General features: G+C 34.0%; 1 protein-coding gene, 1 long non-coding RNA gene and 1 pseudogene across 2 annotated transcripts; 2 read left to right on the plus strand and 1 right to left on the minus strand.

Moving 5' to 3' along the window:
- The first annotated feature begins 254 nt into the window (after positions 1-254).
- Positions 255-1,107, plus strand: LOC132602153 (uncharacterized). Its single transcript, XR_009567625.1, has 3 exons — positions 255-604; positions 732-797; positions 949-1,107. It is a non-coding gene; the product is annotated as an uncharacterized LOC132602153 (long non-coding RNA).
- Positions 1,108-5,963: 4,856 nt separating this feature from the next.
- On the minus strand, positions 5,964-6,871 carry LOC132601295 (cell division control protein 48 homolog E-like; annotated as a pseudogene).
- Positions 6,872-14,328: 7,457 nt separating this feature from the next.
- On the plus strand, positions 14,329-15,359 carry LOC132601296 (uncharacterized). The gene is made up of 2 exons (XM_060314397.1): positions 14,329-15,157; positions 15,289-15,359. Exons 1-2 carry the CDS (start codon positions 14,329-14,331, stop codon positions 15,357-15,359), a joined length of 900 nt encoding a protein of 299 aa, XP_060170380.1.
- Positions 15,360-17,079: the final 1,720 nt, after the last annotated feature.

A 17,079-nucleotide genomic window follows, 5' to 3' on the forward strand; every position in this document is an offset into this window, starting at 1 on the left:
GTGTTAACTCCAAACAATGTTCAATGATTAATAAATTATAAACTAAAACGGATAAATTTAATTAGTTTACATCAAATTACAATGTATTTTTATTAAGAAAATTTTTAGCTAACTTTTTTTTATTGTTCTAATTATTAAGATTTAGGAGGGAAACATGATGAATTCATAACAGTTCCCCTTTAAATTATGAAATTAATAATAATAAAAAATAAAAAAACTTTGTAACTAACTTTGAAAAGAACACTAAATTAACAACACAAAAAACAAAGACAAAAAGAGTTCCCTCCAAATTATTTTCCTCTAATTATTTTATGCCTAAATCAAAGCTTTCTTTTCCTATTAAAGAGCCAAAACCCTAAAAAACTAATCACTCAAAAGAAAGAAAAAGAAAGGTGCCGTCACCAATCTTCAAATTTCTCGACTCCATAACTAGGCCTTTTAGCCTCAACTTCAACTAACCTCTTTTATGATCTAGAATTGAATACGCCTGCCTATGAATATTTGTACCCAAAAACTTGTTTCATCTTTTATGACCCACATGGGTTAGGAAATGTGGACAGATTTTTTGTTTAGCCATGGGCATGTAGTTGCTGATCAGGAAGAGGTAATATTCTCGTTCTTGTATATTTTGCTTTTTACTTCTTCTCCAATGCACAATTTTGTTAACTCATAGTATTAACTTTTGTTCTTGAATTGTATGTTTATTTTTTGTATAATTTTATGTATCTTAGAATTATTTTATAATTCAAATTATGCTTGGAGCTCAAGGTGAACAATCAAATGATGCAAATGCAACGGTAAGTAATTTATTTATATTTTCTTATTATTAATCTAGTAATATGTGATTTTTCTAGAAAAATATTCATATAAACAAATAAAGTTTAATGTTTGAACGAAAATACTTTATTGTAACATTTTCTTATTTGTTTTTTTCAATTGTTGTTGCAGCTTTTGGATGAGTGATGAAAGCACCAAAATCGACGGGGACATGAATAATCATTCCTTTTTCTTGTAAACATATCGATATGTTTGAATAGAATGATGTTTCACTATTTTAAATAATATTGTTGAACCTTTATTAAGTCTGTTTTCTAATATATTGCATCTATTACATAATTAAGGATATTCTGCTATAATTGTTTATATATTTTATGCCAACTATGAATTCTCAGCTACGTACAATTATCATGGCTAATAATAATTGTGGTAAAATTTTTAATTAGTAGCTATGAAATTTTTGAATTTGTAGCTAAACATAAATATAATTGCCACGCAAATGAGAACATGGACACATTTTTATTTCCATAGCAAATGAAGAAAATATTTTGCTACAATTTATCCCCCGTGACAAAAAGGTATAGAAGTTTAGCTATGAGTTTTTGAATTCGTAGCTAGACATATATACTTCTATAATTGCCACATATCAAGAACACGACAATGGATTTTCACTTTCCGTAGCAAATAAAAATTCTTTTTAGCTATAAAGCTATTTATTTCATGGCTAAAGGTTTGGATTCTTAGCTACATAAGAAAATATTTGTGGCAAATACTTTAATTCATAGCTATGAATTTTTTTAATTCGTGACTAAACATGAATATTATTGCCACGAGACTAAGCTATAGAAATAGCCATAAAATTTGTGCTTGCGTAGCAGATAAATTAAATATTTTGCTACAATACAACAGCTTGTGGCTACAATATGAAGATAGCTACAAATTTTGTTCGTCGTGGCAAAATAATAAAATCACTTGCTATAAGTATATTTTTCGTGGCAAGAATTTTCTGCCATGGTAGCTACAACAGATCTTTTTTTTGTAGCAATAAGTATAAGTACTTAGCCACGAACCATGTAAAGTTTGTAGCTAACGTTTAGCTACGAATGCTACGGAAAAAAAATTGTGGCTAAAGTGTTTAGCCACGGAAAATTTCATATTTAGCTACAACGTATTTTGTAGCAATATATGCCTTGTGTTGTAGTGGATGACTATTTAGAATAGTCACTTTTCAAACTCTATAAAAGAGGTCTTCCTTCATGAAGTGCTAAGAAAAATCTACAGGTATAAACATGGGATTTGTTGTATCCTGAAGGGAATTGCTTGTGTCCCAATATGTATATAGGTAATATCTTTGTCTCTCGGGCAATTCGCAGGGTTGCCCTTCTTTTGGGGTGGTCTTTAATTGATGCCTTTCACGTAGAAACCCTAAGGTTCTGGGTTCGAACCCCCGCTCCGGCATAAAAATAAAAAATAATTTCGCAAGGCAAGGCTTGAAAAAAGTTATGCCAGAGCCAGCATACGCATACTCAAGGCATAACTAAAGTCTGTCGGTCGGAGGGGGCAGACATTGCCTTAAGGCATATATTTTATTTTATTTACTTTGCAAGACAAACTTTTAGTTATGCCTTAAGGAAAAGTTCCGTCTTATGGGGCATACTTTTAGTCATGCCTTAACTAAGAGTCTGCCCCATAAGGCATAACTAAACTATGCCTTAAGGAAAAGTCATAAGGCGGAATTTTTCCTTAAGGCAAAGTCTATGCCTTAAGGAAAGATTCCGCCTTATGGGGCATACTTTTAGTTATGGCTTAACTAAAATTTTGCCCCATAAGGACAACTAAACTATGCAAAAAGTTCTGCCGGATCCGGCATAACTTTAGTCATGCCTTAAGCGCGCGTATGCCGGCTCCGGAATAACTTTCCCAACTCTTGCCTTGCGAAATTATTTTTTATTTTTATGCCTGAGCAGGGGTTCGAACCCAGAACCTCATGATGTCTACGCGAAGGGAAAAACTTAAAAACCACAAATATGAGGGCCAAAATCTAAAGACCACCCCAAAAGAAGATCCGCGCAAACAAATGTTGTCTCCCTCTTTTGCTATTTTTCCCTTTAGTTTATTCACATGTTGAGCATATAGCCAATAGAACCAAGTATGAGTGATCTTGTATTATGTGAAATGATTCCAAATTCATTCACTTAAAAACAATCATGTTGAGCATACAACCAATAGAATCAAGTATGAGTGATCTCGTATTATGTGAAATGATTCCAAATTCATTCACTTAAAAACAATCATTCTTTAAAATATAACATGCAACTTTGTTTTGACATAATTTTGGCAACTACATATTGTATATATCTTTTTTTTTTTTTGGTATAATGTTGTATATATCTACAATATGCGAGTCATATCTGACACTAGTTGGTGGCCATATCTCTATAAAATGTACAAATGAAGTGAATAAAAAATGTATTATTTGGTCACCACAAACGTCATTTAATTTGGTCCCCATGTCCAAAATTATCTCATTGAATAAACTCTAAAACCTCATGCATACATAGGAATACAACCTGCCCTTTCAATTTGCCTAAAAATACACCATAATAGCAATGGAAAATTTGAAGAAGAATGATTGTCATGTTCTTCTTGTGACATTCCCAGGCCAAGGTCACATTAATCCATGCCTTCAATTTGCCAAGAGATTAGTCAGTTTAGGAGTAAAAGTCACCTATTATACTAGCCTATCAGCTTTCAAATGCATCTCTAATCTTCCAACTGTACAAGGACTAAGCTTTGCTCCTTTTTCTGATGGCTACGACGGCAACTTTAAGGGATCCTTTGAAGAGTTCGATTTATTTTATAATTCCGTGAAGACTTATGGGTTTGAGTTCGTGACCAACATGGTATCAGAGCATACAAACAATAACTGTTGTATGCTCAACTTTCGAAAGCTTAGTTTTCGGCGTGCCTGTTGTTGCATGTCCACTTTGGGGTGACCAACGATGTAATGCTAAGCTCCTTGAAGATGTTTGAAGACTGGAGTCAGAGTTAATACCAACAATGAAGGTATTGTTGAAAAGGATGACGTGGAGAGATGCATAAATATTGTGATGGAAGGTGAGGAATATAGAAAGAAAGCCAAGAAATGGAGGGATTTGGCTGTGGAAGCTATGAAGGACAATGGTTCATCCAATGTGAATCTCCAAGCTTACGTTAAGGAGATTTTACTTGGTCATAGTTAAGTTTCTTTGAAGAAATGGCATTTAAAAATATGCTTCCTTTAAATTTGAAGAAAAATGAAGTTAAGTAGCGGCAACCTTCTCTTATTTAAGTAAGCTATGGTATGTCATAATAAGAATTTTCTTATTTATCACATTCCATTATTTTTCATGTGCTCATGTGAAAGTCTTTTGTATTTAGATATATATTCCAAGTAAGAAATGTTAAATTGGACAGACATTCAAGATATACAAAGGATAGGAAAAGATTTTTTTTTTTTTCGTTCCAAAAATTTGTGCCTCAATGCTAATCTATATAACTACAAAGCAAGAGAATTTTCAATAGTCGCCACCATATTGAATCCTATAATCAACCACAATTGAAAGAAATAGATTTTTGGGTTTTCTGGAGGTGTGTCAAATATAAATTAAAAAGAAAATTGAAATCCTTTGAGCTGATATGATTGTTTTAATCTCTTCCTCCTTTAAAAGCTCTTCAAAAGGCTTTATATGTTTGTTTTCATTTCAAATTAGGGAAGCAATTTCGGCTGCTTAGGTTTGAGTATTGTAGAGAGGTTTTATATTTCTGAATTATAGAAGAAGACTATGTATGGGCCATGGTGTAACAACTTTCTTTCTTTTTTGTTTCACTCTAATAATAGTTTTTAGTTGGATGTCTCAATAACTTCTTATATTTCCGTTTTTAGTATTTGAGTTTTCGGTTGGATTTAAAGTTCATATTTACACATTATTTAACAATTGTCATTCATGTGAAAATGAAAAGGCTTAATGCATATGCAGCCTCCTAAACTTGTCCCTTTTTTCCATTTTGACACCTCAACTAAGTGTTGTTCCTATTGAATCCCTGAACTCGTCCTCAAGTGTGTGTGTGTATATTAAACCCTCTAAATCTAATTTTTATTAGAAGCAAAAATTAAATTGTGGTAATGAAGGTGAAGTAATATTTTAAACGTGTGGTAAGCTATTCTTTGGGTCATGGATGTGTCGGTTTCTGCTGATTCTGCTCTTCCACTGCCAGCTTAATTAAGAACTTACTCTTTTTTCCCCTCGCAATTGTTGCTAAACTTAGCTAAAAGATGGCATAATTAAATTAGAATATATATTAGCATGTTGCTACATTGAAGATAGAATACTATGTAAGTCAGATCGTGTTTCATAGACACACTTGAGGACGAGTTCAGGGGTTCAATAGGAACAACGCTTAGCTAAGGTACCAAAATAGAAAAAAGGGACAAGTTCAGAGGGTTGCATATGCATTAAGCCAAATGAAAAGGCTTTCTTATTCTCGTTTGTTTGATTTTTCCTTTATCTTCTCTTTCATCATTTTCTAGTGGAAGAGGATAAAAAATGTCCCTAACTTATCTTATCGAAAATGGTTTAAAATTGTCTTTTTTTCATCTATTGGATCCTAATTACCCTTAAAACTAATTTTCGGGCTGAAAATGCTCTTCATTTCACCTATTGATTGCATCTACCACGAAAACGTTTTTTTTGGCTGTCACTCCATCCATTTCAGTTAGGAACTAATTCAAGACTCTATCAGCATCACCTACTGAACTTCTTCTCTTACTAGGAATTGAGTCCAATTCGTCGAAGAACAGAATGCAAGATGCATATTGGCGTGCCTCGTAAAAAACCTTTCTGACGTTGGCTTCACTTTCTACACACCACATTGTGAGCAATTCACGACCTTTGACACTGTATTTGTTAATAACAAAAATTGGTTAAAACTGGACATTGGTACGTCTATCGAATTGGGGTACGGTGTAGATGCCATCATGACTTAAGTGATTTTGGCTCGTGAAACTATACCATTTTTCATAAACTTAGGCGATGTTAAGCATAACACACCTCGTGATTTCTGTCAAATGAATATTTTACCGTTGTTTCACCAAGTTCAAATTATCCGAATCCACTGTAGCACTTTACTTGGCTTTCGTTGGCCATCTATTGAACCTCCTGTTTTACACTCTCGCGCCCTCCAATATCATCCCACGAAAGTTTGGAGCTTCAAGAACTGTCTCACAAAGAGCATAAGGGTTTGCTACTGTCTAGGGCAGGCTTGAAGTCTTCATTACTAACTGCCATGGAATTGAGCATCTCAGCATCAACACTATCATCTTCCAAGTCAATCACATCCATCTTCTCCCTAATTCATTGAAGCGCGGCCTCAGTAGTCAACGCTTCTAAATCAGCCCCGACATGACCGTGTGTGTTTCTTGTAACGCTTTCCAAATCAACATCCTCTCCAGCTTCATGTTCTTCGTGTGGACACAAAGTATATATCTTAAGGCGCCAATGTCAATCTCCCTGTCGAATCTCCCAAACCTTCCTCAATGCAGGATCAATGCTATTAGGCCTATTCGTGCCAGCCATAACGATCGCATGTGCAAGTGATTTAAGTCCATCCATCAACGTCAGAATCTGCGAAATGACCCTCATTTCTACCTCCCCATGAGTCTATTATTCTCTATAGGCGCGAATGGATCAACCTCATCGATAAAGATTATAGAAGGTGCATTCTTCTCAGCTTCCTCAAATTAGCCTCACTCTCACCAGCCATCTTAGACATGATCTCAGGTTCGTTGATGAGAAAGAAAAGGCACCACTTTCCTTAGCCACAGCTCGGGTTATCGTAGTTTTCCTCGAACCAAGAGGTCCAAACAAGAGAATCCGATTCCTTTAGGGTGTTTCACACCAATGTACCTAAAAAGCTGCGGATGCCTCAATGGCAACTCAACCAACTCCCTAATTTGATCCATCTGTTTTCTAAATCCACCAACAACATTGTACCCAATTGCACTTTCTAAAATTGAACATGTGTCATTAGGCCTTTCATAACATAACATATACATAGATTAATTTGTATTGGGAAGTACATATAGATACTGACATTGAACAAGATTCCATTTTGGGGTATCGGCTGAATAAATATGCTAGAATAACTCTCGGGGTATAACGAATTAAGTTGGCCCCCGTGTAGTTTCTAAGGCATTGAACCTTTTTTGCCCAAACACACACTCGATTGCCTAAAGGTACTCATAAAATATTTAACTCTGAAAATATGACTTCGTTTGGATTTTAACCTATAGAAAATTAGTTTATATCTAGGCCCCTATAACATCATTTAGAATCAAACTTAGTACTTATGGATTCAACATGACATTGGAACTTGAAAATCAATTACAAAGTTCATATCAGATTGTACATTATTAGTTTTTCACATAAATATTTTCATCATTCTTGTAACATATTGATAAATCATTTATGAAATATGGTAATAGGTGTTATCTTTACATTTTAACACATAAGTCATCATATATATTTCATGAAGAATATCATAACGTACTTAATTAAGATAGCACAAAGCATAATTTCCATGAAAAACATAAAAAGTATTGACTTGCTTGCCCCTACGAACTCATACTCACATTTTAAACATTATTTGGAAGCACTTAGACATGACTTTTTTGAAATACTAATCTTGATTGAAGAATCAATGTTGAAATAAGTTTGCACAACTCGCGTCTTTGCCTAAGAGTTGCAGAAATGAGCTGAAAATCACGTTTTTGTCATTTCTTTTTCAAAATTTTGGACATTGAAATCAACTAAAATTTGTCTTATTAAATATTTTCCTTATTTGAATTATGTAGGAAGCCGTAACATTTAGTACTTTAAATATCTTACCTTACATACTCCCTCCGTTCACTTTTACTTATCCACTTTGGATTTTTCACGCTGAAAATAATAAATGGAGTACATAATTTATCAATGTGCCCATATTAATTGATGCATATTGGATTTGAAAAATGATTTGAAGTGAGTAATTAATACTATGGGTAAGGAAAAAAAGATTTACTCCCTCTGTTCTCTTGATATGCTAAAAGTGACAAGTAAAAGTGAAAATTTATTTTTAGAATATTGGACAAGTAAAAGTGAACAGAGGGAGTAAATCTTTATTGTATTTGAACCATGTAACATAAACTATAATTCCTTCCAAACCTATTCCCCAAAAATCACATCGAAATTTATGGGTGAAACATTCTCCTAATTTTCTTCACACACAACTAAAGCATACAATTCTCTGTAGCAGTTACACAACAAAGATTTAAATATATCTCTTATGAGGTCATTTTGCACCATAATCCAAAATTACCACCAAGTGGAGTTTGAAATACAAACTCATGAACTTAATACAGTAATAACTATTTTACTGTAAGATACTATTAGCCTCATTATTATGGTCTTGATTAACACCTTTCTCCCGACAATATTCCAACCGCAAATTAAAGCACTTTGAAAATTTTGTCCAAAAACGACATCTCATATGTATACCATATTTTCTAACTTCCCAAAAAGGTTAAGCAACGTCCAAAGTACACAAAGAATATTAGTTAGAACTTAGAACAACACGCTAAATATTGGTCCATGGTGGCCCCTACAAATCCAGTCCATTGAATCTTGCATTATATAATTTATACACAGATATGTTAAACGTGTATGCAAGAAAAAGTACTGTCAACAATTTGCCATAATGCAATTCAAAACTTTGGCACACACATTTTTACTTCAAAATTTAGGAGACCTACATATTTGTGTCTTAATATCCATTTTACCGAATTACTACAATGTTTCTTTCCTGGATTAGACAGGAAGCTACTGATATTACCGTGCCTTCTCCGATTTTACCTGGTGAGCACAGGCACGAATCTATGTATAAAAAATTGGTCACGTGAATCTATGGTCACCCGACTAAACTCAGTATATTATGTATATAATCCTTAAAATATATCTAATATTAACTGAAGGAACACATGGTCAAACTAGACCAAGTGGAGCACTGGTTAAGTGCTGGGCTTAATCACTCAAGATTGTGGGATTGAACCCTACTAAATACACTTTTGTGTCTTTTTTCAGAATTTTTTTTTTAAGATGAGCTCATCCTCTTGAAATCCTGAATTCGCCTCTGGGGAGCACAACTCTTGCTCAGGTAGGTGATGTTGTTTTTCGGCAAACCAATGGAGACGACGTGGGGCTTGTAGCTCAAGGGATTAGATCACGTGGTTGCCAACCACGACGTCGGCGGTTCGGAGACCTTTCCACCATTTCATGGTAGGACATAAACACTTCCTACATCAAGTAGGATCAATCATCAGACTTTGAGAGAGTACTATACGAGCTAACATCTCTATTGGTGGTGAAATGAGTATATGGCTTGAATCTGTCTGGTGTATGTTTGGTGTATGTGGGGGTATATGTCGAGTGTATATTATTGTATTTCATATGTATTATTCCACATGTAATGGCATACACACGCTGTACAAGTACATACAACGATATACAAGTATGTGTATCACTTTATAATGTGTGTATATCACATGCATGTCTTGTGAATGTTGCGTGTCGTGTACAATATTATACATACTTGAGATGCACGTGACATACACATATGGAGAGAAGAAGTTGTGGAAGCAATGGGAGAAAACTCCGGTGAAGAAAAAACCTCCGGCGAAAAAAAAAAACAATGAAAAAAGCCCTTGAATTTTCCAATGAAGCTCCAATAATTTTCCAACAGAGCAGTTACGGCACGCGGCGACTGTAAAGAGTGGCATGAGGACAACGAGGGCTAGGATTTGTGGGAAAGAAAAGTTAGGAAGAAAGAAAAAATCTCCAAAATCTCTAATTTTGTGGATTTGTTGGAAGTTACGTTGTGTATGTTTTGTATTACTTTTAGGGAAAAGAACGCGTGTGTCCCCTCAAACCAAAATAATTACCCGCCCATACCCCCATTACTTTCATTGCTATATTTTGAAAGTAGAATAATGTTGTTAGTTATGGTAAATATGTATCTATGTTATATTGAAAAAACCTTTAATTGGAGCTTCTCATGTAAATGTGTATCCATATTTTGAAAAAATTTACTTCCCAAAAAGGTGAAGCAAGTGCAAATTACACAGAAAAATAGTTAAAACAAATCGCTAAAATATTGGTCCATGGTGGACCTAAAAATCCAGTCCATTAAATCTTGCATTTTATACTCATATGTTAAAGGTGATATGCAATATAAAGCACTGCAAACAATAACTTGTTACCATAATGCACTTCAAGACCTAGACAAACATCTTTACTTGAAATAATCTCCAGACCTCAAGCACAGCTCTAGTTATTTCATATATGATTAAATAAGCAAGGTTTTAGAATTGAACGTAGTTGATTGAAAGCTAGGCGTAGTCGTTTGATCAACCGATAAGGCCAAAAGTAATGGATTATACCGTTTCAATCTCTTACAATTGCCTTTCAAGTCCTTCCACTACTCGAACTATCAGTCACTCCATAGGTTAGTGATAACGTCCAAATCCACCCTATTAATTAGAATGGGCACGGTCGTATGCAAATATATTTTACCCAACTATGAGTCGGGGTCGATCCCACAGGGAATACAATGAAGAAATATACTCGATAAGTGTAACACCTGACTATTAGTCTATATTTCAAGAGGAAAGGAAATATAATAAAAGTTTGATTGTTGGTTGTTCATTAAAGACTGAGAATGATTATAGGATGTAAACAATTGGTAAACGGGACTAAGGTTGTGGTTCCAATAGAGAGTAATGCGTTTGGGTATCAATTCAACTTATTTATTTGCCTAGGTGCATTAAGCCAAAGGTTACGCGATTCTTGCCAAAAGTTTTCCAACCAAATCAGCAAATTTCATCCTAAGCTTTTCCAAGCCCTAGGATGTTTTATAAGAAAGCACCCATGTAGCCTCAACTAGCTTTCCTATTCCTAGCTCAAGCTATTAGATGGATTTAATGACCCACATTGTTGCTATTAACTCTTTTCCTAACCTCTACTTTCTTTTCCAAGCAAAGTAATGGTATTAAGGCACAAGTAATGTTGTACACCATCACAAGACATTTATGCTTGAAGAGTTAATAGAAAACACCATTAGCATATAAATATAGTATGAATACGAAACCCAATCACATAACTAGCACATTGGATACCACAACCTTAGCTGAAAGATTAGCTACTAATATTCATTAAAAGTAAATCAATCAAGTAAAATGTATTCATAAAGCTTACAAAAGTGTTGGATGAAGAAGATGACAAAGCTAAAAGAAATCTCTTAAGTGCTTCAACACCCAACAGTAAATGACTTCCCAAGAGTCTATGCCAAAAACTGCAGGATAAAATAAACCAAAACCCTAGCAAATCTATTTATAGCATGTCCAAAACGGGAACAATTTCCAGACAAAATTGCCCCTGCGCATAGGGTGCGATTCGCACCTAGCGTCGCATGTTCGACCCGCGAATCGCGGATTTCACCAGACCATCGCAGGTGTCGCCTCTTCAGATAATTGTTGGGCACCATCCGCGACACAGTCCGCGATTCGCATGTTACACCTGCGACTCGCAGGTGGTGTCGCAGGTGGTGTCTCCTGTGGTGTCCTCTTTGATCCTCTCTGTCAACAAGTGCTGCACCGTCCGCGATTCGCATGTTACACCTGCGACTCGCAGGTGGTGTCGCAGGTGGTGTCACCTGTGGTGTCTTCTTTGATCCTCTCTGTCAACAAGTGCTGCACCACCTGCGATTCGCGTGTGGTACCTGCGAATCGCAGGTCGTGCCATTGTTCAGTTCTACTGGGTTTTTGCTTCATTTTGCTTCGTTTTGCTTCAAGTTGCTTCCGGCACATGTTATTCTACAAATTGACACAAAAACACGAGAAACGACATCAAAAGCACTTGGGGATTTGCAAAAGACTAAGTAATTGGCATCGAATGAGCCGTAATTTCACGACTCATCAGTTAGTCGATCAGTTTAAACCAACTGTCTAAGTAGTCTCAAATAAGGCATGCAAGCGTTACTAGTCTCAATTAGTTTTCAGTAGTAAATTGATTGTTAATTTGCCTTCAATTTTAAATATATGCAAAACGAATAAGTGAAAGTGGTTTACATACAAGGAATAGTTAATGCATTTCTGAAATTGCTTTTAATAAATTACATTTTTGACATGGGATTTAAAAATTGTATTTTAGAAAGGTGATCTACAAATTATATTTTACGAACCCGTTTGGTCATGAGAATTATTCACTTTTTTGGGAATATTTTTCACTTTATTTGAAAATCAGCGTTTGGCCTAAAATTTCAAATGCAACTGTATGTGGAATTTGGAAAACACCTAAAGCCCTGTTTTCACTTTTTTCGCTTTTTTTCACTTTCGGTACATTCAAACAACCAAATAATCTTTGCAAAAACAATAACCAAAACACAACTCTAACTCCAACTTCAAACATTTCAAATAAAGTGAAAAATATTTGGTTTCTATGGCCAAACACCTACGAACAAATGTGAGTTAAGACAAACATCGTTTTTCAAAGGGTTTATTACCTCAATTAACTTAAAACTCATGTAAGTCGCATTTCGCATATACATTTTGCATGTTTCAGAATTCTAATAAAAATTACTCCCTCCGTCTCAATTTATGTGGTATCATTTGACTTGAAACAAATTAAGTTTAAGAAAGAAATGAAGATTTTTGAAATGCGGTCTAAAACAAACCTTAGACATTTGTGTGACTATAAATTATTTCATTAAGCATAAAAAGAAAATTTTAAAGTTAAGTTATTTGTAATTATAGGGAGGTAACTGTTTTTTTTTAACAGACTAAAAATGAAAGTGTATCATATAAATTGAGACATAGGAAGTATGCATTAGTGAAATTCGATAAAAATAAATTCCATGTTTTGGTGAAAAAATCAGAAAGAAAATCATGCGAGATATTTTTAGAGTAATGAGTATTTTCCATAGAGAGAAAAAGCTTTATCTCTATGCCAGAAATTTTATGAGGAAGAAATTTTGTTAACCATTTGTGCAGGCCAATTATAATTCAGAGAAGAAGGTCCAATCATTCAAAAAGGACCGGAGCCAACTTACAATTTTTTCCTTAAACTTGTATTTCTGTTTTAGCCACTTTATAATTATATTTGTAGCCACCCTTTATGCAACTATAAATAAATGAATGATTCTGGAAATAAAGTTGAGCACTCATTTTACCCTCTGCATTTGTTTTTTTTTCTTCCTGTTTTTCTTTTTCTTTTCAACTTTTTATTTCCACGTGTTTAATGATAAAATTCAACCACTACTTGATTAATACAAGAACTTACAATTTCTGCGTCAAAGAAACCTAAAAAACTACATAATCTTGTTTTCATGACTAATATTATGGCTAAGTACCTTCATAAATCTAAAAATTGAGAAAAACAAAGAAATAATGCTAGGTAAACAACTCTTTTACTCTTCATTATATAATAAAGAAAGACACATTTATCTCTAATCCCACAACTACATATAGTTAGCAACTATATATTTTCTTCCAATTTTATTTCGATGAGTAACAGCAATTTAGAAGCAACTTTATATCTTGTCCCTGAAATGACATACTTAGATGATTTCACTCAGCATTCATGTAGACGCATACACATTCCATGGAAAATTCCTTTAAACAGTTATTAGCACAATGATCAAAAGTTTTAAAAATAAGTTTCACCATTTTGAGATGAAAACTAATACTCCATCCATTTTAGTTAATGTAATATAATTTAACTGGACAAAAGTTTAAGAAGGATTTTTTTTCTTTCTAAAATTAAAAAGTTTGTGATCGTAGCATGTCATGATAATGTTTGTGTGATTATAAATCTTGTCACTAAGTTAAAATAAAAAGTTTAAATTATTTTCAAAATTAAAAAGCTATAATTCTTTTTTAAATAGACTAAAAATTAGAAAATGTTGATTCATAAACTGTAATGGAGAAAGTAATTGTAACTTATATAGTAATGTATTTGTATAATTTTTGAATATGTATACTTTGATCAAAACAATCAATTACTTTATTCTACTTTATCTTTAAAAAAATATTGATTCTCGATCGATAGCAAATAAATGACAAACAAAAAGTAGTTTGTTATGAAATGATAGTGGATGTCCATGTAGTGTGGAGGGAGATAGTGGATGACCAAAGTTATGATGACAAAGTCATGATGATGTTGCCATGTGAGCCCAGATGACCATCATTGTAGTAATATATCATTCTCAAGTAATGAGGCTATATATATACATTCATTCTGTTGATGGATCGCAGAACAAAAATTAGTAAAACAAAGTATTCTTCGTTTCTCTCTCTGTGTGTGAGTCATACTACTTACTTATTTTTAGTGCTTAGTTTTATTTTATAACACGTTATCAGCACGAGACTCTACCGTCTCAAGGAATTTTTGAAGGTTAAGGTAATATTTTTATTCTCTCTATTTTATGGCTAACCTTACAAAACTCGAGTTCGTTGCCCTTGATATTTCGGGCAAGAACTATCTATCATGGGTGCTAGATGCCGAAATCCATCTTGATGCTATGGGTCTTGGAGACACCATTAAAGAAAATAATAAAGCATCCAACCAAGAAAATGCTAACGCTATGATATTCTTGCGTCATCATCTTGATGAGGACCTGAAAATTGAATATCTTACTATAAAGAATCCACTCGTTTTATGGAAAAACTTGAAAGAAAGGTATGACCACCTGAAGATGGTCTTCCTCCCAAAAGCACGACATGAATGGATCAATCTAAGGCTACAAGATTTCAAATCAGTTATGAAGTATAACTCTGAGATGTTCAGAATTACTTCTATATTGACACTATGTGGAGAAAAGATTAGTGATTATGATAAGCTGGAAAAGACGTTCTCCACTTTTCATGCCTCGAATGTGCTCCTGCAGCAGCAATATCGAGAGAAAGGTTTCACAAAGTATTGTGATTTGATTTCTCATCTTCTTGTGGCTGAACAAAATAATGATTTGCTGATGAAAAATCACGAGAATCGACCTACTGGCGCTGCACTACTCCCCGAAGTGAATGAGGTGTATGCCCACTACTCCAGGCGTGGAAAAGGTCGTGGCCCCGGTCGTGGTCATGATAATAGTCGTGGTCGTGATAATGGTCAAAGAAGAAATTATTTTCTGGTGTTAATCACTCTTCAAAGAAAAATCACCACCAAAAGGGGAAAAAGAAGGATGATAGGCATGAAGTGCCAGAAGCACGTGGCTCAGAAAACAAATGCTATCGATGTGGTGGAAGTGGACACTGGTCACGTACCTGTCGTACGGCAAAGCACTTGGTTGAGCTTTATCAGGCATCAATTAAAAGAAAAGAGAAAAATCTCGAAGCTAATTTTATCTCTGAAAATCAAATTGACATCACACACTTGGATGTAGCAGATTTCTTTGAGCATCCTGAAGGAAAGATAAATCACTTGATTGATCATGGTTCTGTGGTTAGAGATGATTGAGTTGTTTATTTTAATCTTTACTAGTCGTAGTAGTTGATGAATAAAAGACCATGTGACAGTAGTTGTTTACATGAGTACTATTTTTAATTAGTCTAGATTTAGTCAGTTTGTTATAATTAGTTATTAATAAAATTTTAATCTGATTTGTCGTGAGTAAATCATTAATGAAGGTGCAAATTCTATAACCAATTTGGTTAAACATTATAACTGCAACTGCATTGAGTTCTATTATATACATATAACTATTTAATTTCCATTTTTTCTACTTGATATATATGGAAACGGAAGAATAGAGAAGTGGTTACAAAGTGATTGGGTTGGATTAAAAGTCAACCATGTTTTTTACCGCATATTGTTACTTCTTTACACCACAATATTTGTTGCAATTGTGATATGATGTCAATAGGAATTTAGTTTACAGTGAAAGAGATCCAAGGCAAGTATAATTGATTAGCAAAGCAATATGCAGAAAGCTTTACAAATGATGTCAAGAGAGAGTGAGAGAAAAGAGGCTGAATGCGAACATATTATTTTTGATAGTAGAAGAATTTAATATTTGTTATTCCCGTCTCTGCATATTGCTTTACGATTGATTCTCACGTGATTAAGGAATAGCATGTGTAGATTTTTTTATTTTTTATTTTATGTACTTGCTTTACACCTCGTAAATGCTTATTTTTCCTAACTAAAGAAAAGGAAATTATGGGTACAGTACTATTTATAGCGATTGTTTACAGCAACTCTGTTAATCATAATTTTTAATTTCGAGTCCTTGTTTCGGTATAAGAAATTTTTGGTTATCCACAGAAATCTGTTATTAAATTAGTTTGTTGACCTAATAAGTTAAGTAAATATCCTAAATGATATATTGGCTCGGATTATTATATTGAAACGTTGTATTGGTATGTAGTTTCATTTTTTTGTACAACTTTGGTTTGTATTTAGTTTACTGGAATTTCTAATACTTAGTATTTATTTTGCTTTGTTTGTGTCATTTCATTCGAAGATATGGATAACTCTCAAGGTAAGTTTGGATTAAAATCCAATTATGAAGACATATGTTTGATTGATTCTGCTACCACACACACGATCTTCAAGGACAAGAAATATTTTTCTCATTTACTTATGGGTAAGGCAAATGTTAATACCATTTCTGGTAGTACTAATTTGATTGAAGGCTCTGGAAGAGCCGCCATAATTTTGCCTAAGGGAACAAAACTCATTATAAAGGATGTCATGTTCTCTCCTAAGTCCAGAAGGAACTTATTAAGTTTTAAAGACATCCGTCAAAATGGATACCATATTAAAACAATGGATGAGATGAATCTTGAATATATTGGTATCACCAAGGATGTCTCTGGCCAGAAAGTTGTTATAGAAAAGTTTCCTGCTTTGTCTTCTGGCTTATATTGGACAAAAATTGGAGTAATTGAGGCACATTCTGTCGTAAACCAGAAGTTTATGGACTCCAATACGTTTGTACTTTGGCATGATCGATTGGGACACCCTGGATCTATAATGATGAGACGAATTATAGAAAATTCAAATGGGCATCCATTAAAGAACCTGAAGATTCTTTTAAACAATGAATTTTCTTGCCCTTCTTGTTATCAAGGCAAGTTAATTATTAGGCCATCACCTACAAAGGTTGAGTTTGAATCCCCTGAATTTTTGGAACGTATACATGGGGATATTTGTGGACCAATTCACCCCCCGAGTG

Source organism: Lycium barbarum, chromosome 7, assembly GCF_019175385.1.
Source record: "Lycium barbarum isolate Lr01 chromosome 7, ASM1917538v2, whole genome shotgun sequence".
Lineage (NCBI taxonomy): Eukaryota > Viridiplantae > Streptophyta > Magnoliopsida > Solanales > Solanaceae > Lycium > Lycium barbarum.

What these genes read in the sequence shown, in the direction of transcription:
- LOC132601296 (XM_060314397.1), top strand. Translation starts at nt 14,329, where the DNA reads ATGGCTAACCTTACAAAACTCGAGTTCGTTGCCCTTGATATTTCGGGC. An exon ending in TGTGGTGGAAGTGGACACTG is followed by an intron (nt 15,158 to 15,288) that starts GTCACGTACCTG and finishes TGGATGTAGCAG; the next exon opens with ATTTCTTTGAGCATCCTGAA.